Here is an 18,988-nt window from a genome sequence, read left to right as displayed (position 1 = left end):
CTTTTTAAGACAGGGTCTCCTTGTAGGCCCAGCTGTTCTGGAACTCACTATGTAGACCAGGCTGGCTCTGAACTCAGAGATCTGCCTGCCTCAGCCTCCCTCGTGCTGGGATTAAAGGCATGCACCACCATGCCCGGCAGTCCCAGCACTCAGGAGGCAGAGGCAGGAGAATCTCTGAGATGAGGCCAAGCTGGTCTACATAGCAAGTTCCAGCCAGCTGTGGCTATGCAGTGGGACCTTGTCTCCAGGACTTTAATCCCAGTGCTTGAGAAGCAGAGGCAGGTAGATCTTTGTGAGTTTGAGGCCAGCCGGGGCTACAGGGAGACCTTGTCTCAAAAAGGCAAAAAACTCCCACAAAACCCCCAAAGGAGAGAGCAGTCCAAGTCTGTCCCTGCCCCCAGCCCCTCCCTTTAACATTTCCTTGCTCTTTTCTATAAAGACCCCTGTGGGGGCTGGTGATGTAGCTTGTAATGTGATCAAAGCCTTGGGTTCAATCCCAGTGCTGAGAAACAACATAAAAACCCCCAAGTCCCATAAATACTCCTTTGGTCATCCAGGGAGCTTAGCTCCCATGTTTTTGCTATTCTTTGGACAGTCTTATTATATAGCAATGGCTAGCTGGTAACTCAAGAGATCCACCTGCCTCTGCCTCTCCAGCACTGGGATTAAAGGTGGGCATCATGGTGCCTGGCTTCTCCCCTTTTTTAATTTAGTCATTTTATGAGCATGAGTGGTTTGCATGCATGTATATTAAGTGCACCCACATTGTGCAAAGCTCATGGAGGCCAGAAGAGAGCACCAGATCCCTTGAACTGGAGTTACAGTGACCATGCCCACACGGGTGCTGGGAATTGAAGCTGAGCCCTCTGAAAGAGCAATCATCTCTCCAACCCTTCTCCCCCCATTCAGACTGTTTTATTCTGTAGTTCTGGCCTGGAACTTACATCAGTTCTCCTACCTCAGTCAAGTGCTAGAACTACAAAGGTGAGCCACCATACCCAGCTCAAAGGTAACTGTTCTTAAAGCTATTATTCCTGGCACGCCTCCTGTAAATATACCCACACTCACAGCCTCCCATCCCCCAACTTCCAATAATGAACAGAAAACACTCTCAGGCACCTGTTTACAGGCCCTCTTCTCTTGGATCTGAGTTTTGTCAAAGCAGGATTGGATGTCAACATCAGATCAGTGCTTAGCAAGCTGAAGTTAAACAGCTGGAACATATGGAGAGTGGAGAGACCAACTCGGTGCCTGCATGGCATGGACAGCAACATTTAATTCACATTATCTTCACTTTTATGCATTAAGAAACAACTTGCTAGGCATGGTGGCACATGCCTTTTTTTCTAGCAGAGGCAAGCAGATCTCAGTGAGATTGAGGCCAACCAGCCTGGTCTACATGTCGAGTTCCAGGCCAACTGGGGGTACAGGGAGACCCCATCTCAAAAAATAAACAATTTGCCCAGATTCATCAAGTCAGGACTACTTCAAGAGGTCAGCAAGAAAGTGTAGCACTAATCCAATGTGACTTCCCTCAGCACGGTCTGTGCCGTACTATGGTATGAGTTACCTGTAGCTGTGAAACTTGAAAATTCACCAATGGGAGTAAGATTTTAACCTTCATTTCATTGTAACAATTTAAATTTAGATAGCTACACATGGAAAGTGGTTTGATTTTGGTATAGGCAGTCTACCCTCTTGCTTACAGGATAAAAAATTTGGAACAAGCTGAGTATTGTGTAACCTGCTTCCTTATCTAAAAAGTGGAATCACTGTTTCTGATGTTACTTTATGCCCAAATGAGAGCATTATGTGAACAGCACTACAGCTCTGCACAGGAAGGACATTTTCAGAAACAGAGCCTGGGCTGGAGTGAAAGCAATCTCTGGATTGGGGCAAGGACCAATCACCAGATTGTCTGGTGGGGAGCTCCAGGCTCAAGTGCCAGTCACACAGCCTCAGGAAACAAAATACCCTTCCTTTCACATATATACACAGAGCACAGACCTCATGCAGCCCCAAAGGGGCAGGAAGAGACTTTAATTAGGGGAAGGGAGGATCCACCAGAATCAGAGACAGCGAGCATGGGAGCAGAGGAGCCAGAGTAGGCAAGGCCCAGCTGGGCGCTCTGGAGGACTCACCTCTCCACCTGCAACACAGGCACTGTACCCAGACTAGGTGAGATGTGGCGCCTCTCAGCTGGGGAGGCGGGGAGGGCACCAGGTGGCCCCTGCAGCCAGAAGATGCCTGGTTCTGGGGCCTTAGCTCCTATGCCTGACTGGCAAACATGGATTCAACCCTTGTTCCCAGCCAGTGCTGAGCTCAAGAAGAGCTCAGAAAGCTAGTAGAGGGTCCCTACCACCTCTACTGGGCCTAAGGAGGATTGCAAATAAGACAGCAAGGAAGAGAAACTGGAGTCTGAAACCTCTCTCTCTCTCCACCTGGGGTGGCACAGGAAAAATAGTCGCCTTCTGGCTCCAGGCCCGCCCAGACCCACAGCGACCAATAAGGTACAATCACTGGGACCGGTCACAGCCACTAGAGGTGGAGGCTGTTTAAAAAAAAAAAAAAAAAAAAAAAAAAAAAAGACAAAAAGGTTACAGTCTCCTACAAGCACAGAGTTTAAGTTTCAAGATGTTAAAAAAAATCTGTCTCGGCCCAGGAGACTGAACATCAGAAGCCAGCCTGACCAGGCACATATGACCTTGGGGCAGGTCCACTGCTGCTTTCTTGCCCAGTTAGCAAGCATACCACACCCCCCTCCCATATCCAATGCCCACCCGACCCAGCTCCCAGCTGCTGCTGCTGCTTCTGCTGCCGCTCTGGGGAGTGACTCCAAGACACCTTCGCAGACACAGAGACACAGGGGAGGCTGAGGGGAAGGCCACGAGATCCAGCCAGATGGTTTAAAACTGTCAAGAGAACCAAGAGAGAGTGAATGTCTACTGTATCCTGATGCACCTGTTCCAGGGAGGGGGGGCTGATTGTTCAGTTCTCTGAGAGGTGGGTTGGCCTATGATACCTTATTAACATTTTTAATTCAGTCAGCCTTCAGCAGTGACTTGAAGCACTGACCTGAAACCTTTAACTAGATAAGGCAGAAAAATTAAGTGGTGAGGGTTTCCTTACAGCTTGTTTGGCAACTGAAGCTGCCTTTAGACATGCAAAGGGGTTGAGGGCTCAGTGAGGCAAGGAGAGAGGGGACCAAGATCTGGTACTCTATCAAAACTCTGGGTGACCAGGCTGGATAGATGGCTCAATGGTTGAGAGCACTGGCTGCTCTTGCAGAGGACCTGGGTTCAATTCCTGGCACCCACATGACAGCTAACAACTGTCCACAACTCCAGTTCCAGGGGATCTGATGGCCTCTTCTGGCTTCTGTAGGCATTGTACATATGTGGTGCACTTCCATTCATGCAGGCAAAATACTCATACACATAAAACAAAAATAATTCAGAGGCTGGAGAGATGGCTTAGAGCTTAAGAGCACTGGCTACTCTTATAGAGAATACAGGTTTAGTTCCCAGCATACATATGGTGGCTAACTACAGTCTCTAACTCCAGTTTCAAGGGATCTGATGCCCTCTTCTGGTCTCCAAGGGCATTGTATGATATGAGTGTACTTACATACACAAAGACAAAAAACTCATAAAATAAAAATAAATAAATCAAAGAAAAAAACTAAAAAAAAAAAAAAGCTGTCTGATCTTTGGTGCTACACAGTAGAAATTCTAGCACTTGGAAAGTGGAGGCATGAGGATCAAAGCTCAGAGTTCAAGGCCATCCTCAGCTATGGCTACATGAAACCCTGCTTCCTGGAAGGGGAGGGAAAGGGAGATGAGGGAAGGAAAGAAAGGCTTGCTTTCTCCCCTCAGGTATCCCCATGGTGCTGAGAACAATCTTGGACACTTTACAACTAGATACTGATCATTAATAACTTATGACTGAACACAACCCAAGACTGTTTGGTCAACATGATGTTCAATACTATAAATCAAAAGATCTAACAGATATCACAAATCTGAATTTCGGCGAAGGGTCATTAGAAAAATCTGAGCTGGCCTCATAATCCCAGCTTCTATGGTGGCCGATGCAGGAGGATTGCACTGAGGCCTCCTTGAGCTACACAGTGGGATGATATCTAAAAATAAAATGTAAAAAGAAAGCAGGGATATATTAGTGTAGAGCTCAGTATTAGTATGCTTGAGTAGAATGGGCAAGGTTCAGTCCTGAGCTCTTCAAAAGAAAAGAAATACTTGGACAATGAGGTCATGATAGGCTGTAGCTGCACGATGGCAACCCTTTCCAGAGGCATGTACTTACCAGATCCCTACGAAGCCCACCTTGCCCACATGCTCTACCTGCCTGACCTGTGCATATGACTTTGTAATCACTGCCAGATACTGTGGGTACTGTCTTGGATGCTTAAATTAGAAAACCTTGATCTACATTCTTGTTCGATTCCCAGCATCCACATGTAGCTAACAACCATCCATAACTCCAGTTCCAGGGGCATCTGATGCCTTCTGACCTCCACAGGCGTACTTACATTCACGAAGGCAATACTCTTGTACATAAAATGAAATAAGCTGGGTGTGGTGGCCCATGAATTTATTCCCAGCACGTGGGAGGCAGAAGCTGGTGAATCTTTGTGAGTTCAAGACCAGCTTGATCTACACAGCGAGTTCCAGACCAGCTGGGTCTAGAGGGAGACCCTGTCTCAAAAAAAAAAAATAAATAAATAAATACTTAAAAAAAAAAAGATTTTAGCCAGGCTTGGTGGCACACCCCTTTAGTCCCAGCACTTGGGAGGAAGCAGGTGGATCTCTGCAAGTTTGAGGCTAGCCTGGTCTACATAGTGTTCTAGGCCAGCTGGGACTACAGGGAGACCCTGTCTCAAAAAGACCAAAAAAAAAAAAAAAAAAACAGGAAAAAGAACATGTCAAACTTATCACACGCTCAAAGTATAGGAGCATTAGACCTCTATTTTGTGTGAGAAATCAATAACATACTTAAAAAAATTACACAGTTGTGAGCAGTCATGTGAGTGCTACAACCTGAGTCCGCTGCAAGAACAGCACGTACTTTTAACCCCTGAGCCATCTCTCCAGTCTAAATGATTTTTATTTATTATTTATTTTGAGATAGGGTTTCACTATGTAGCACTACCATAGCCTGGAAGATATGTGAACCAGGCTGGCCTTGAACTCTGCCTCCTGCATGCTGGGATTAAAAGTATGTACCACCATACCTGAGAACATGCTTTTTAAGCTATAGTAACCCTATAAAAATGTTAAAGTATCATAAATGAATATTGAATAATTAGGCCAAATACTAAATTAGGATAAGCACTATCTTCCCCTTGGTTGAATGAACCTAGAGGCATTTTTGTTCCGTGGTCCTGAAACTATGGTGTTCCCATATCTGGGAAGTTTTTGCACCAGGTACTCTTATGTGATCTCACTTACTGCTTAACCAGTCTGGAAAGTACATATTAATAGCATCCTTACTTCATAGCTAAGGAACCCGAGGCTTAGGTGAGCAGTTCAGTGACATGCCTGAGAAGGCAGAGGAGCCAGGCCAACACTCAGGGGTCTGATTCATGAGCATGCCAAACACACTGTCTTGTGCACAGTACAGTGGCCTTGTACACTGGCCACCCACAGGATAATTAAATCCCAGAGGAAGTGGGTGTAATTTCCTTTTTTAGTAATCTGAGCTCCTTCTGAGTTGGGTCTGGCTTGCACTGGTAGGAATAAACAGTAACTCCACCACTGAGAGATCACAGTCAACTGTGAGTGGAACGTATCAACAAACCAAAGATTGTTTGGAAGGCAGTTGTATATCCTGAGTATCTAAACAAGCACAGCCATGCCATTAGTTCCTCAGTGTAAACAATCCCTCTTCTTCAGCACTGTATTCCTTCCAGTTAGATGGCCACAGACAGTTTCAGACGGATCTGGAGGCCATAAGCCATGAGTAATGGGATGTTAAAGTAACCATGTAAACATGTAATGTTGAAGGAACCATAATATTAAGCCTGACAAACAGACACCGAACAAAAATATTTGTCCGTTTGATAAGTGGAATTACACAATGATGAACTGTTTTGTGTTCTCAGAATTCCCATGTCTACTTCATTTGCCTCATTTAAACAATTTCTTGAAGTTATTTTTATGTGTGTGTTTTTTGGGGTTTTTTTGTTTTTTGTTTTTTTCATCCTTTTGAGACAGGGTCTCCCTATAGCCCTGGCTGGCCTGGAACTCACTATGTAGAGGCCAGGTTGGTCTTGAACTCACTCCCAGGTAGACAGATCCACCTACCTCTGTCTCCCAAGTGCCAGGATTAAAGGGGTGCCTCACCTTACCCAGCATGTTTGAGTGTTTTGCCTGCATATATGTGTAAATATACCACATACATGTAATGTCCAAAAGAGGGCATCAAATTCTCTGGAACTAGAGTTGCAGATGGCTGGCTATTAGCCACCATGTGAGTGCTGGGCACTGAACCTGGGTCCTCTGGAAGAGCAGCCAGTGTTCTTCCACCAAGTCATCTCTCCAGTCCCCATGACTATGTAGACATTTTAAGATGCAGAATCAATGTCTACATTCCCATAAGAGATAAGAGGATAAGAGGCATCCTAGATGCCCGGAAAAGGAAAACGTTCTACAGTTCTCAGAAACAGCCTGCAGCCTTATGGTTTCAAAGCACCTTATGCTGCAAAGGGGACTGACGAAATGGGACCATCCTGTCAGTGCCACTTTCCCAGCAGAACCCATGGCTCCCTCCACCTCTGGCAGAGCTGGCAGAGAGCAGGGAAGCCCTACTTACATTCTTGAGGAATTCTTCTGCCACAATGCGGGCTCGGGCATTGACTGACAGCTTCATCTCACTGATCTCCTTGTCAATCTCCTCCATGAAGTGGATCACAAAGTCCACCAACTTGTGTTTGTACATCTGCTCTGTGTGGAAGTTAGTGATCAGAAAGCTGATGTCATACCCCTAGGGAAGGAAGAAAGAAGGGAGGAGGGAGAGAAGAAACAAGACAAAATTAGCACCCCAGGGATGCTTAGCTGCAGTGTCTTCTCCCCAATCACACACAGGTATCTAGGTAGCTATGATCTTTTCCCAAGGTACACATCCTTCATTCAGCAGTCCACCTGCTTAGGAGGGCTTTTTTGAGCCCTCCTCATGGTGTATGTGAACATGTGTTTGTATGTGCATTCATGTGCCTGTGCTTGTTGGACCCAAGCAACTGAACCCAGTTCAGAATTTTGCATATGTCAGGTATCTCAAGAAGAGTGTGGCACAACAGGCAAGGGACTTCATCTCTTGTTTCAAAGAATTCAATACTGAACAGCCCAGGAGGACTGACATGCAAGAGGGATGGGACTAGGGTCTTTCACTAGGGGAGGGTATTTGAGGAAAATAATTTCATTTACTCTGGGTAGCCCCAGAGGTTACATCTAGGACCAGGAGAGAGAATTTGATTCAGGATGAGGAAGACTTTGGCCAGCATATCTGATATGTCAGATGTGGTCTGTGCTGCTCTCCATGGTGGCTGCTGATCAGTCACTGTGGATATTTTAGGTTGATTTGGCAGGGAGCCTATGGAGAGGATTCACGTGCATTCAAGTACAAAGTCAGGCAACAAGAGATTCAATGTTTTCAGTTGGCAGAGCTTAGGAAGGTATTTCTGTTTTTAATTTTTTTTTTTCTTTTGGTCTTTTTGAGACAGGGTCTCCCTGTAGCCCCAGCTGTCCTGGAACTATGTAGACCAGGCTGGCTGTGAACTCACAGAGATCCTCCTGCCTCTGCCTCCAGAGTGCTGGGATTAAAGGCATGTACCACCACGCCCAGCTGTTTTTAATTTTTAAATTTGTTTTATGTGTATAAGTATTTTGTCTACATGTATACCACATATATGCAATGCCTGACAAGGCCATAAGATGGTGTCAGATCCCCTGGAACTGGAGTTAAGGACAGTTTTTGGCCACATGTGGGTGCTGGGAACCAAATCCAGGTCTTCTGCAGGAGCAGCCAGTACTCAGAACTATTGAGCCTTCTCTCTAGCCCTCTTGTTTTGTTTTTGAGATTAGGTCTCAAATGCAGCCTAGGCTGGCCCCCAAAGCCATGATTCTCTTGCCTTAGCCTCCCCAATACTGGAATCCCAGGCCTGTGCTACTATAAACAGCTCTAAGATAAGCAACCCGCAGACCCAAATCTTATGTGCCTCATCTCCCTCACTACCATAGAAGCTGAGATCAAAGTACCAACTAGGCAGTAATGCCCTCTAGTCAGAGAAACAGCAATCATAGTTCAAGAAACACCTCCATGCTGGGCTTGGTAGCACATGGCTTTAATCCCAGCACTCAGGAGGCAGAAGCAGGCAGATCTCTGTGAAATCGTCTACATAGCCAGCTCCAGGCCAGCTGGGGCTATAAGAAGATTCTGTCTCCAAACAACAAAAACAACCCAAGGACTGAGGATGTAGCCCAGTGGTACAACACAGACCTAACATATGCAAAACCTTGGGTTCCATCCCTAATACCAAAAAACCCCAAAATAACCCCAGGCCACCCAGTGACAGAATCACGGCAATTATAAATATCCAATGCACAGGCCTTACCTCCACTGGTTTCCTTCGAAGGATAAAGAAATTCTCTGCTCGCATCATCATGAAGCGCATAAATTTATGGCATAAAATCTTCTCGATCTCATCAGCCTGGTGGAAGCAAAAATTAAAGACAGCTCTGGAAGCTGACACTCTAAGCTACCCTGGAGCCTGCCTTTCTGGTCCCAATATTTCCCCAGGCTCACTGGAGGTAGAGGGCTTTGGTATCAGGAGCCCAGACGGCTGTATTTTGACTGGACCTGAACTGGCCGCATGGCCCTGCCTACTTTTTCCTTGTCATCTAATCCAGAGCAAGGCCTTTGAGACAGGGTTGCTGTTATTTTATTCTACTGACCTGATCTATGTTTTCTGTTTGTTTTTGAAATAGACTTACCAAGTAGCCTAGACTGGCCTTGAGTTTTCCATCCCAGTTCCAGGATTATGGACACGTGTTCCTGCCTTCACTGATTTGCTCTGGCCAACCATCTCACAAAGCAGGCTCTGAATCCAACACACTAACCTTTTAGATGGGGATCCATGGCACTTTTAAAGTTTTTAATTATATGTATGGGTGTGTGTGTGTGTGGATATGGGTACATGAATGCAGGTGCCCAGTGGCTAGAGACATCAGATTCCCCTTGGAGCTGGAGTTACAGGCAGTTATGAGCTGCCTGACATGGATGCTAGGAACCAAGCTCAGGCTTTCTGAAAGAGCTCCTAACACTGGCCTCCTTCATGGTGACTCACCTGTTTCACAGCAATGCTGACCCGCACAGAATTGATGGAGCCCTCAATTAGCACCTTTTCCTTCTCATTCCTGCTGATGGTAACAGGTTGCAACAGGAGCTCTTTGCTACTCCTAAAAACACAAAAATTAGAAGCTGCTTACAGAGGAACTAAACAGCCACAGCAACCTACAGCAGGTCCTGGAATCACTACTCAAGAGAGTTCAAGGAATTTAACACTCATAAGCATGGTGCTCAGAGGTCAGGAAACATGCTTTCCAGTAGGAACAGCATAGGGCCCGAAAAGGGCATGAAATGCAGCCTTCTGCTACCTTCTTTAGGCAAGTTACCCTGTTGGAATCTTCATCTCCTTTTTTGAAATGACTGAGTCATAATTCAAGGGTGAGAGCTGAGAGATCAAAAAAGGTCAGGTGAGCCCAGTGTGGCGGCACACACCTTAATCCCAGCACACAGGAGGCAGAGGCAGGCAGATATCTGTTGTGAGGCTAGCCTAGTTTACATAGCAAGTTCTAAGCTAGCTGGGACTACAGGGAGACGCTTTCTCAAAAAACAACAAAACAGTAGCAAGCAGGGCACCCTAAAATTGAACAAACTGATCTCCTTTTTCGTTCTTTATTCAGTGCTGGAGGGTGAAGTCAGGGCCCTGGGCCACACTAGGCAAGTACTCTACACTGAGCCACATACCCTTAGCTCTGGTCTCTTTTAAACACCAATCTGGAAGAATTCCATTATTGATCAGTGAGGACTTTGTCAGCTCAGGTCTTGAGTTGACACCAACTCTCTAGCTATCTATAAAGGTTATTTGATACCTGTGAGCTGTTACCATTTAAAAATACCTATTAAAAACCACATAGAACACAACATAGTTCATCCTAACATTAGTTTTGACTGATTTCAAGTTATATCAATCACGCAGTTGTAGAGTATGTGCCTAGCATGCCCAGGGGTCTGGGATCAATCCCTAACAAAAACATCTGCGTCATCTAATCCATGTGATAACATGGATTAAATCAATTATAAGCCCCCCTGATCCCCTTTTATTCTTCTTTTGTTTCTTGAGAGACTGGCCTTGAACTTGTGGTCCTTCTGCTGCTGCAGCCTCCCACATGCTGGGATTAACAAGCATATACCATTTTCTGGCAGGGTTGAATTTCAATGGGGAGACAGGTGTGGTGGCACACACCTTTGATCCCAGCACTTGGGAGGCAGAGACAGGCAGATCTCTGTGAGATCAAGACCAGCCTGATCTGGGACTGGAGAGATGGCTCAGCGATTAAGAACACTGACTGTTCTTGCAGAAGATCTGGGTTCGAATCCCAGCACCCACATGGCAGCTAACAACTGTCTGTAACTCCAGTTCCAGGGGTTCCAACAGTCTCTTCTGTTCTCGGTGGGCACTGCATGACACTGGTGTACTTACCTGTATGTAGGCAATACACACATACACATTAAATAAATAAATAAATAAATAAATAAATAAAGCTGAGCGTGGTGGCACACACCTGTAGTCCCAGCACTTGGGAGGCAAAGGCAAGAGGATATCTGTGAGTTCAAGGCCAGCCTGGTCTACATAGTACATTCCAGGACAGCTGGGGCTACAGGGAGACCCTGCTTCAAAAAGAAAAAAAAAAAAAAAGATAATAATAATAATAATAAGGGGCTGGAGAGATGGCTTAGCAGTTAGGAACACTAGCTGTTCTTGTAGAGGACCTGGGTTTGAATCCCAGCACCCACACGGCAGCTAACAGTTGTCCATGGCCTCAGTTCCAGGGGATCCAATGGCCTCTTCTGTCCTCCGCGGTCATTGCACGGGATGCGTGCACTTACCCCTTTAGTCCCAGCACTTGGAGGGCAGAGGCAGGCGGATCTCTGAGAGTTCAAGACCAGCCTGGCCTACATACTGAGTTCTAGGTCAACTGGGGCTACAGGGAGAACATCTCAAAAGACCAAAGGAAAAAAATTTCAATGGGGAACAATAAATTTATTTTAGGAAATGATCATCAGTTAAAGGAAAATCATTCAAAATATGGAATAGTAGGTGGTAAGACGGTCTAGGCTGATAGGCAGTAATAATAATGATAAAAAATAAAATTTTGATCCTTAAATTAGAAAAGTAGAGGTGACATTGCAGGGAATTGCCAGTGAGTTGAATAATGCCACAGGAGATATAAGAACAGCCCTGTTCTAAGAAGTCACACCTTGTGTTAGGAATCTTGGCTCTAGTGAAGGTTTCCCATGGGTTTTGCCCTGCCAACCCACTGACCCTATTTTCTTAATTCCAAATTGGGAACCATTCATCTGGCAACAAGATGAAAGTTCGTAGTGAGCTTTAAACAGGGGTCACCCCTGTGTGTTGAACCCCTTAGCCCCACTCTAGCCTTTTCCCTCCCTACCTGACTTCCACCTCTGGCTTGTTGTGTCGTTCGACAACCTGGGAAGAGAAGTTCTCCAGGCAGAGGGCAGCCTGCAGCGTGGCCCGCACGGCACTGAGGTAAGGGCGGAGAGTGGCAGTCTGTAGGAATAAACCCAAGCAATGGGAAAGATCAGAATATGCCCCACAAAAGTTACTCCCTTATGTAGCGCCTACAAAATATAGGCAGTACTGAGGACTTTCAGCTCTTAGACATGACAGAACAGAAAGATTCAGCTTCCAGATATATTCAAGTCTCAATCTTGAGCAGCAGTTCTCAACAACACACAACTCTGCCCATCGGGGACATTTAGCAATGTGGAGACATCCATTTTTAATTGTGATGATTGGGGGAGAGGAGGACTATGGACACTAAGTGGACAGAGGCCAGTCATGCTGCTCAACATCCTGAGATACACAACAGAAAATTACCTAGTCCTAACTATGACCAGTGTTGAGGGTAGGTAAACACTAGACACACTAATGAATGTCCTCCATCTATACACCAAATTATACAGATTCAGGCACTGGACTAGCTGGGAATTCAAAGAAAGATCATCTCTACCCTTAAATAGCTCAACTAAGTGAGGAATTAAGGTCTAATGGAGAATGAAGTATAAAATAACCGGAAATATAAATAGTCTGTACTGGCAAAAGAAACTTGCTTTGACAAGATGCAGGATCAGAATTTTACAATGACAAAAAGAACAAGGCATTTCTAGTAGAGGGAACAGTCTACTACACTGGTCAGTTACAGCTGGGTCAGGTTCTGTCTCACCTCAGGGGTTTTGACATGGTGAACCATCATCTGCATGATTTCCCCCTCTCTTTGCTTAGGTCAGTCCCTTGGAACTCAACTTATTAGAGAAGGCCTCTTCCTTCCTCAAAGAGGCCTTTACTTCCTTCTCAATGCATTTGTTGTAAATTATGGTATGCACTTTGCATATAATTTACAATGGAAAACTCATCACAATGAAAGTGAATTCTTCACTAGACTGTAATTCCCGTGGTCAACAGATATCAAATTTATTCAGTTATGTAGATTGCAACTTGCTTAATACCTCCTATATATAATCTTACTAATTTCCTGCAGAATAACTGAACAAATGAAATTAAGTCAAGCAGGATTAGACTTTACACAAAGGGGCATTAAGAGTTCCCAAAGTAGGTGGAGAAATGGCTCAGTGGTTAAGAGCACTGGTTGTTCTTGCAGAGGACCTGGGTTTGATTTCCAGCATCCACATGGTGGCTAACAAACATCCATAACTCCAGTTCTAGGAGAATCTAATGCCCTCTTCTGATATCCACCCACACTACATGACACAGGTGCACTTACACGCAGGCAATACACCCATACACATAATATGAAAATATTTTTAAAAAGAACTCCCAAAGTATTAACAAATACAAGATTTCTGTACATGAGAAGCATTCTAAATGGCTGGGATAAGCTCACAGAGTACCTAGAATGCCAGTCCAGTGAATTAGCTTTTCTTTTAATGTGGCAGGCAACTACTGGGGCTTTCTGAGGAGGAAGTTACATGAGTGCAGCTGCACAGAGGCTCTCTGGAGAATGGATTGGAGAGGGAAGTGAGACACACAGAGAAGGTTGTACAGGAGAGCTGCTGAAAGACTAAGATGGGGGGGGGGCACAGCATCACAGGGGCTGGAATGACACCAGGGACAGAGGATAAAGAAAAACACAACTAAGTCTCACCAGTGGACCACTATCGGAGCTCAGCAGCAGGACACTTCCTTGGCATGTGTGAGGCCTTGGGTTCAATACCCAGCCCACAAAAATAAGTCTATATACTAGAGAATTTTATATGACAACCAAAGGCAAAAATTAGTGATTGAGGCTGGGTGAGGTGGCGCACACCTTTAATCCCAGCACTCAAAAGGCAGAGGCAGGCGGATCTCTGTGAGTTCAAGGCCAGCCTGATCTATATAGTGAGTTCCAGGACAGCTGGAGCTACAGAGACCCTGTCTCAAAAAGACCAAAAAAAAAAAAAAAAATCAGTGATTGTGGGTGGAGAGGACCATCTGAGGAGTAATGGAAATGTTCTCTACTGTGTAGTGGATACCTGTTTTGTCAATATTCATAGAAAGCAATCTAAAGGTGAATTTTAGTGACTAGTCCTGTGATATCTGCCCCTTAGCAAATAGCTGCATGAATCACAATAAACTTGAACTTTGAAAACTCAATCAAAAGGCAAACCACAGGCTTCTAGCTGAACTATGAAAACAGGACATGAAACACACAAGAAAGCAAGTTTAGAAATGCAGGTGACTTTTGAACAAGAGGGTCTACTTTTAAGATGTTTTCACCACAGATGGATCATTAGATTGAACTACGAAAGAAGTTGCCAGAAGGCAGATAGCCATCAAAGCCAGCAGCAGATAGGTTATCACCTGGGAAAGCACTGGGCAGAGGAAGCTGGTGAGCCACAGTCACAACTCCACAGAAGGCCCACTTATACCAGATCCCTGCACTCCGAGGAAGGGAAGGACCAGCAATATCAGAATTCACACAAAGTAAGGTCAACACAGGACAGCGCAGACCAGGGAGGAGTCTGAATGACTGCAGCACACGAGATCTTTCATTAGGCTTTAGAAGCAAGGCTGGTGGGATCGACATGGGCGTAAAGAAAAGTGGACAACTGTCTCCGGACACAGTGGGGTCAAGAAGGCAGGCGAGGACAAGGAAGGAGGTGTATTTAGAGGCTACGAGGCCTCTGCCTCCAACGCTCAACCCCACTAGAAGCCCGGGTTCCTCCCTCCTCCGAGCTTCGGGGACATTCTTGCCTGCCTGGGAAACCCGCCCTGAACCCTCAAGGCCTGCTCCTTCCCAGGCAGTCCCCCAACTCGTCCCTTCGTCCTCGCCCCCCGCCCCGCTCTCTCCCACCCGTCCTCATCGCGCCCTCTCATCCACAGCATTCCCCGGCTGCCCGCCTTCGTAGCAAGACCCACAGCCCTCAGCCAAGCATACGGGACCCCGGCCCCGGCCCTCTCACCATCGCGGGCGCTGGCTGGGCCGGAAAGCGGAAGTGCGGAAGTGACCAGTCCCGGGACCCTGCCCTTTCGCAAGAGGCGCAGCCGCAGACTCCGTCCGCACTTCCGGGCAGTACCATCTCCGCTGAGGATGGGGGCGGGCGAGCCAAAGAACGTTTGGATCCCCGCGACGCTCCCACGCTGGGACTGCTTGGACACCGTTACAGTCCCAGAGGGACACGTCGACACTCGGAACTCTCAGGCCTATGCACCTCTCGCCAGCGCCTTTGGCTCCGGTCGCCTTGGCGTCAACTTCCCCCCAGTTCGGGAAATAGTACAGCCCGACCTCAGGTTGGACACCAAATTAGGACAAGCGGAGCCCGAGGAGCCCGACGCCTCTTCCGGTGTTGCTCCTGCAGCTTTTCTCCCGGTCCCTCCTGCCTGCAGCCCTGGGGCTTGGCGGGGCTGCCAGCGCTGAGATCTCGGCTACGGAGCCCCGCCCCAGCTCCGGGCTGCTTCCTAGGAGTCGCCCCAGGCGTTGAGGACCTGTGATACCCTTCCCCTCAGGCCACCGTGGGCTGGCCCACTCCCCACCCCCGCGTCTTCTGCAGGGGCCCGCCCATAGCCTGTTCCGGGGCGGTTGCTCCGAACGACCAGAACTCCCCGCCCCCTTCTGCGGTCGGGGCGGGGGGGTGGTCGTAGGAGGCAGTGGAGAGAAGGCAAAGGCTGGGGTTGCGTTGAAGGCTCTCTAGAGGACCCGGACCCTGGAGGCGGGACGTTGGGGCGATCCACGGGTGGAGCCAGCCATTAAGCAGTCCCACTTCTGTGCCAGGCACTGAACTGGGCTCTTGACGAGCATCACCTTTTAATCACCTCAGAACATCCCAGGGAGGTAGGTACTCTTGTTAATCCCCATTTAGCAGATTCATACATTTTATGGGGAAACAGACCGAGGCATCATTTATCCTGGAAAAACGGAGACTTGGGTTTCATAACATGTTCGGTGAGGCACATGAGAAAAATGGACTGGAACTTAATTCTGGTTGATTAGCCCGCGTTCCAAACTAGCTAGGGACGTCGAGAAGGGGAAAAGTGGAATGGGGTGAAACAAAGGAGAGGCTGGGAGAAACTCTGAGGCTTAGCCAAGCTAGGAAAAGAGAGGGGAAGACAGGGTACAGTGGTATATCTTGGTGGTTAGGGCTACAGATGCAAGACAACTTGGGTTCAAATTACAGCCTGGAGGCCAGGCCTGCGGTGCAGGTTTGTAAACTCTGGAGGCTGAAACAGGTGGATTGTAGTAAGTTCAAGGCCTGCCTGACAACAGTGAGACTGTGTCTCAAAATGAAAATTCATAAAAAGGGGCTGGAATGTAGCTCAGTTGGTAAGGAGCTTGCCTAGCATACACAGGGTCCTGGGTTTGATCCCCAGTATTGCCTGAACCAAACGTTGGGGTGCACACCTCTAATTCCAGCACTTGGGAGACAGAACAGTCAGTAGTTCAAGGTCATCTTTGACTACATAGTGAGTTTGAGACCAACCTAGACTGTATGAGAGCCTGTCAAAAAAAACCCTAAATAAATTATTAATTAAAAAAAAAAAAAAGGATTGGCGAGCTGGGCGTGGTTATGCACACCATTAATCCCACCACTTGGGAGCAGAGGTGGATCTCTGGTGAGTTTGAGGCTATCCTTATCTACATAGTGAGTTCCAGGCCAACCAAAAAGATTGGATATATAGCATGTGAGAGGCCTAGGTTCAGTACTACCAAAACAAAAGAACAACAATATTTCACTCATCCTAGGCATGTGTGGCTGCCTTTTCAGTCTGTTTCCTTTTATGTAAAAGAGCTCCTGCTTAGCCTGGCGTGGTGAAGCATGCCTTTAGTCCTAGTACTCAGGAGACAGAGGCAGGCAGATGTCTGAGTTCAAGGCCATCCTGGTCTATATAGAGAATTCCAAGCCAGCTGGGACTACAGGGAGTCCCTGTCTCAAAAAATAAAAGGTTAGGTGCAGAATTCAGTGAAATAAGTTCTGTCCCTAATTTGGTGCCCAGTCAAGGCTCTGTGAGTAGGAGCTTTGTCCCCAGCCTTATCTGTAAGGATCCTGAAGCCCAGTTTCCTTGTTAAGGCTATCTCCCAGGCTGTCTCCCATGTGAGTCTGTCTCCCAGCAATGGCCTTCTCTTCTCCAGCTCCACAGGGTCCCATTCCCTGGGCCATGAGTGAGCTGAAGGACTGCCCATTACAGTTTCATGACTTCAAGTCTGTGGACCACCTGAAGGTCTGTCCCCGCTACACAGCAGTGCTGGCCCGCTCAGAGGACGATGGCATTGGAATTGAGGAACTGGACACCCTGCAGCTGGAACTTGAGACCCTGCTTTCCTCTGCAAGCCGGCGACTGCGTGTGCTTGAGGCTGAAACCCAGGTGATACCCCAAGATGAGGCATCACTAGAGATAGACTGAGTCAGATTATTGGATGGGTCATTAGGTTAGCTTGATCTGCTGAGGCCAAGGGATGGATGGGAAGAGAGACCTGAATAGGAATCCTGTAACAGCATGCTTGGGTTTCAGTGCAGGAACAAAGGCTTGGGGACACAGTTAGGAGGAGATACCATTCCAACTGGGTCTCAGAGGATGGACACTATTTACTGTGGTCCCTGAAACCTTGGAAGAGTTTTCTGAAGAAGACTATAGTGCAGCCAATTGTTCTGTGCAGAGGTGGTTCCCAGGCAGGGTGATGTTTGAGATGAAGTTTAGCTGAGAGGCAACTTGCTTTCACCAAAAATCACCATCAGCACTTACATGCATTGGGGCATGGTCTTTTTTTTTTTTTTTTTATATAAACCTTTTTGCTGGACAGTCTGTGATAAACGTGGGTGACAAAGGTGAATGAGAATGTATGCAAATAACAGAACTAGATGAACAAAGTCATGTAAGAAGGCATAGAAAAAGATCTTTGAAGGATGAGTAGGAGTCTATGAAATAGAAAGCTGGAAAACCTTGGATTTTTCGATCCTAATTTATTCATAGGGGAAAGAATTGCTCTGTCTCTTAACTCCTTCTCAGTGACAGTCTCTGTAAATTTCAGATCCTCACTGACTGGCAAGATAAGAAAGGTGATCGACGATTCCTGAAGCTGGGTCGAGACCATGAGCTTGGTGCTCCCCCGAAACATGGGAAGCCCAAGAAGCAGAAACTGGAAGGGAAGGCAGGACATGGGCCAGGTCCTGGTCCAGGAAGACCCAAGTCCAAAAACCTTCAGCCCAAGATCCAAGAATATGAATTCACTGATGACCCAATCGACGTGCCACGGATCCCCAAGAATGATGCCCCCAACAGGTTCTGGGCTTGAGTACATAGAAAGGAGCTAGAAGGGATTCCAGAAGTGGAGTCTTCGGAGGGGGGCAAGCCTAAGACACAAGGTGCTTACTCAGAGTCTGCTTCTCTTTGCAGGTTCTGGGCCTCTGTGGAGCCCTATTGTGCTGACATCACCAGTGAGGAGGTACGAACACTTGAGGAGCTCTTGAAGCCCCCTGAAGATGAGGCTGAACATTACAAGGTAGAAACCCTGAGCCTCATAGCTGTGGGAGACTAGAAGACTCATAGGTGCCTCCAAATCCTAGGTAGTAAAGCCTGTATTACCTCTTGTTACACCCTCAGCCCAAAGGTGATGTCTCAGGTGCCTGTCAGTAAAGTCTGCCCTACCCCCCCCATTCCCTTGCTTTTTATCCAAAGTGCCTCTGAATGTTCTCCCTGCTTTTAGGCTCCAGAGGAAGCTCTTTCTCTTTATTTAATATATAAAAGTTAATTTTGGGCTGGAGCGATGGCTCAGTGGTTAAGAAACCTTCTGTAGCTCCCAGTGCCAGGGGATCTAATGCCCTCTTCTGATCTCCACAGACATTGCATGACTCGGGTATACTTACACACATGCAGGCAATACATTCATACACATAAAAAAATCAAAATAATAAGGGGCTGGAGAGGTGGCTCAGCAGTTAAGAGCACTGGCTATTCTTGTAGAAGACCTGAGTTCGAATCCCAGCACTCACATGGTAGTTAACAACCATCCTTAATTCCCGTTCCAGGGGATCTGACACCATCTTCTGACCTCTACAGACATTGTACAACATGAGTACACTTACATACATGCAGGAAATACACTCATGCACATAAAATTAAAATAATAAAAAATTTAAATAATGAAATATTTAAAATAAGTTATTTTTCTGC

General features: G+C 46.7%; 2 protein-coding genes across 2 annotated transcripts in view; one reads left to right on the top strand and one right to left on the bottom strand.

Annotated features, from left to right (window-relative positions):
* Positions 1-2,008: 2,008 nt before the first annotated feature.
* Arpc4 (actin related protein 2/3 complex subunit 4) lies at positions 2,009-15,071 on the bottom strand. Its single transcript, XM_008854848.2, has 6 exons — positions 14,785-15,071; positions 11,754-11,872; positions 9,362-9,473; positions 8,630-8,725; positions 6,832-7,002; positions 2,009-2,912 (listed from the first exon to the last, which is right to left on the bottom strand). Exons 1-6 carry the CDS (start codon positions 14,899-14,901, stop codon positions 2,907-2,909), a joined length of 621 nt encoding a protein of 206 aa, XP_008853070.1. The 5' UTR covers positions 14,902-15,071; the 3' UTR covers positions 2,009-2,906.
* A 102-nt stretch (positions 15,072-15,173) lies between these two features.
* Positions 15,174-18,988, top strand: part of Tada3 (transcriptional adaptor 3) — a 10,592-nt gene continuing 6,777 nt past the window's right edge. The window contains exons 1-4 of the mRNA XM_008854849.3: positions 15,174-15,653; positions 16,950-17,182; positions 17,847-18,097; positions 18,212-18,317. Coding sequence (XP_008853071.1) covers positions 16,976-17,182; positions 17,847-18,097; positions 18,212-18,317 — 564 coding nt within the window. The 5' untranslated portion in view covers positions 15,174-15,653; positions 16,950-16,975. The remainder of the gene's footprint in view (positions 15,654-16,949; positions 17,183-17,846; positions 18,098-18,211; positions 18,318-18,988) is intronic.

The sequence above is a fragment of the Nannospalax galili genome, unplaced genomic scaffold (assembly GCF_000622305.1).
Source record: "Nannospalax galili isolate Female #2095 unplaced genomic scaffold, S.galili_v1.0 scaffold406, whole genome shotgun sequence".
Classification (NCBI taxonomy): Eukaryota; Metazoa; Chordata; class Mammalia; order Rodentia; family Spalacidae; genus Nannospalax; species Nannospalax galili.
Note: the sequence above shows the minus strand (reverse complement) of the source record. Positions and strands in the feature narration are given on the sequence as shown.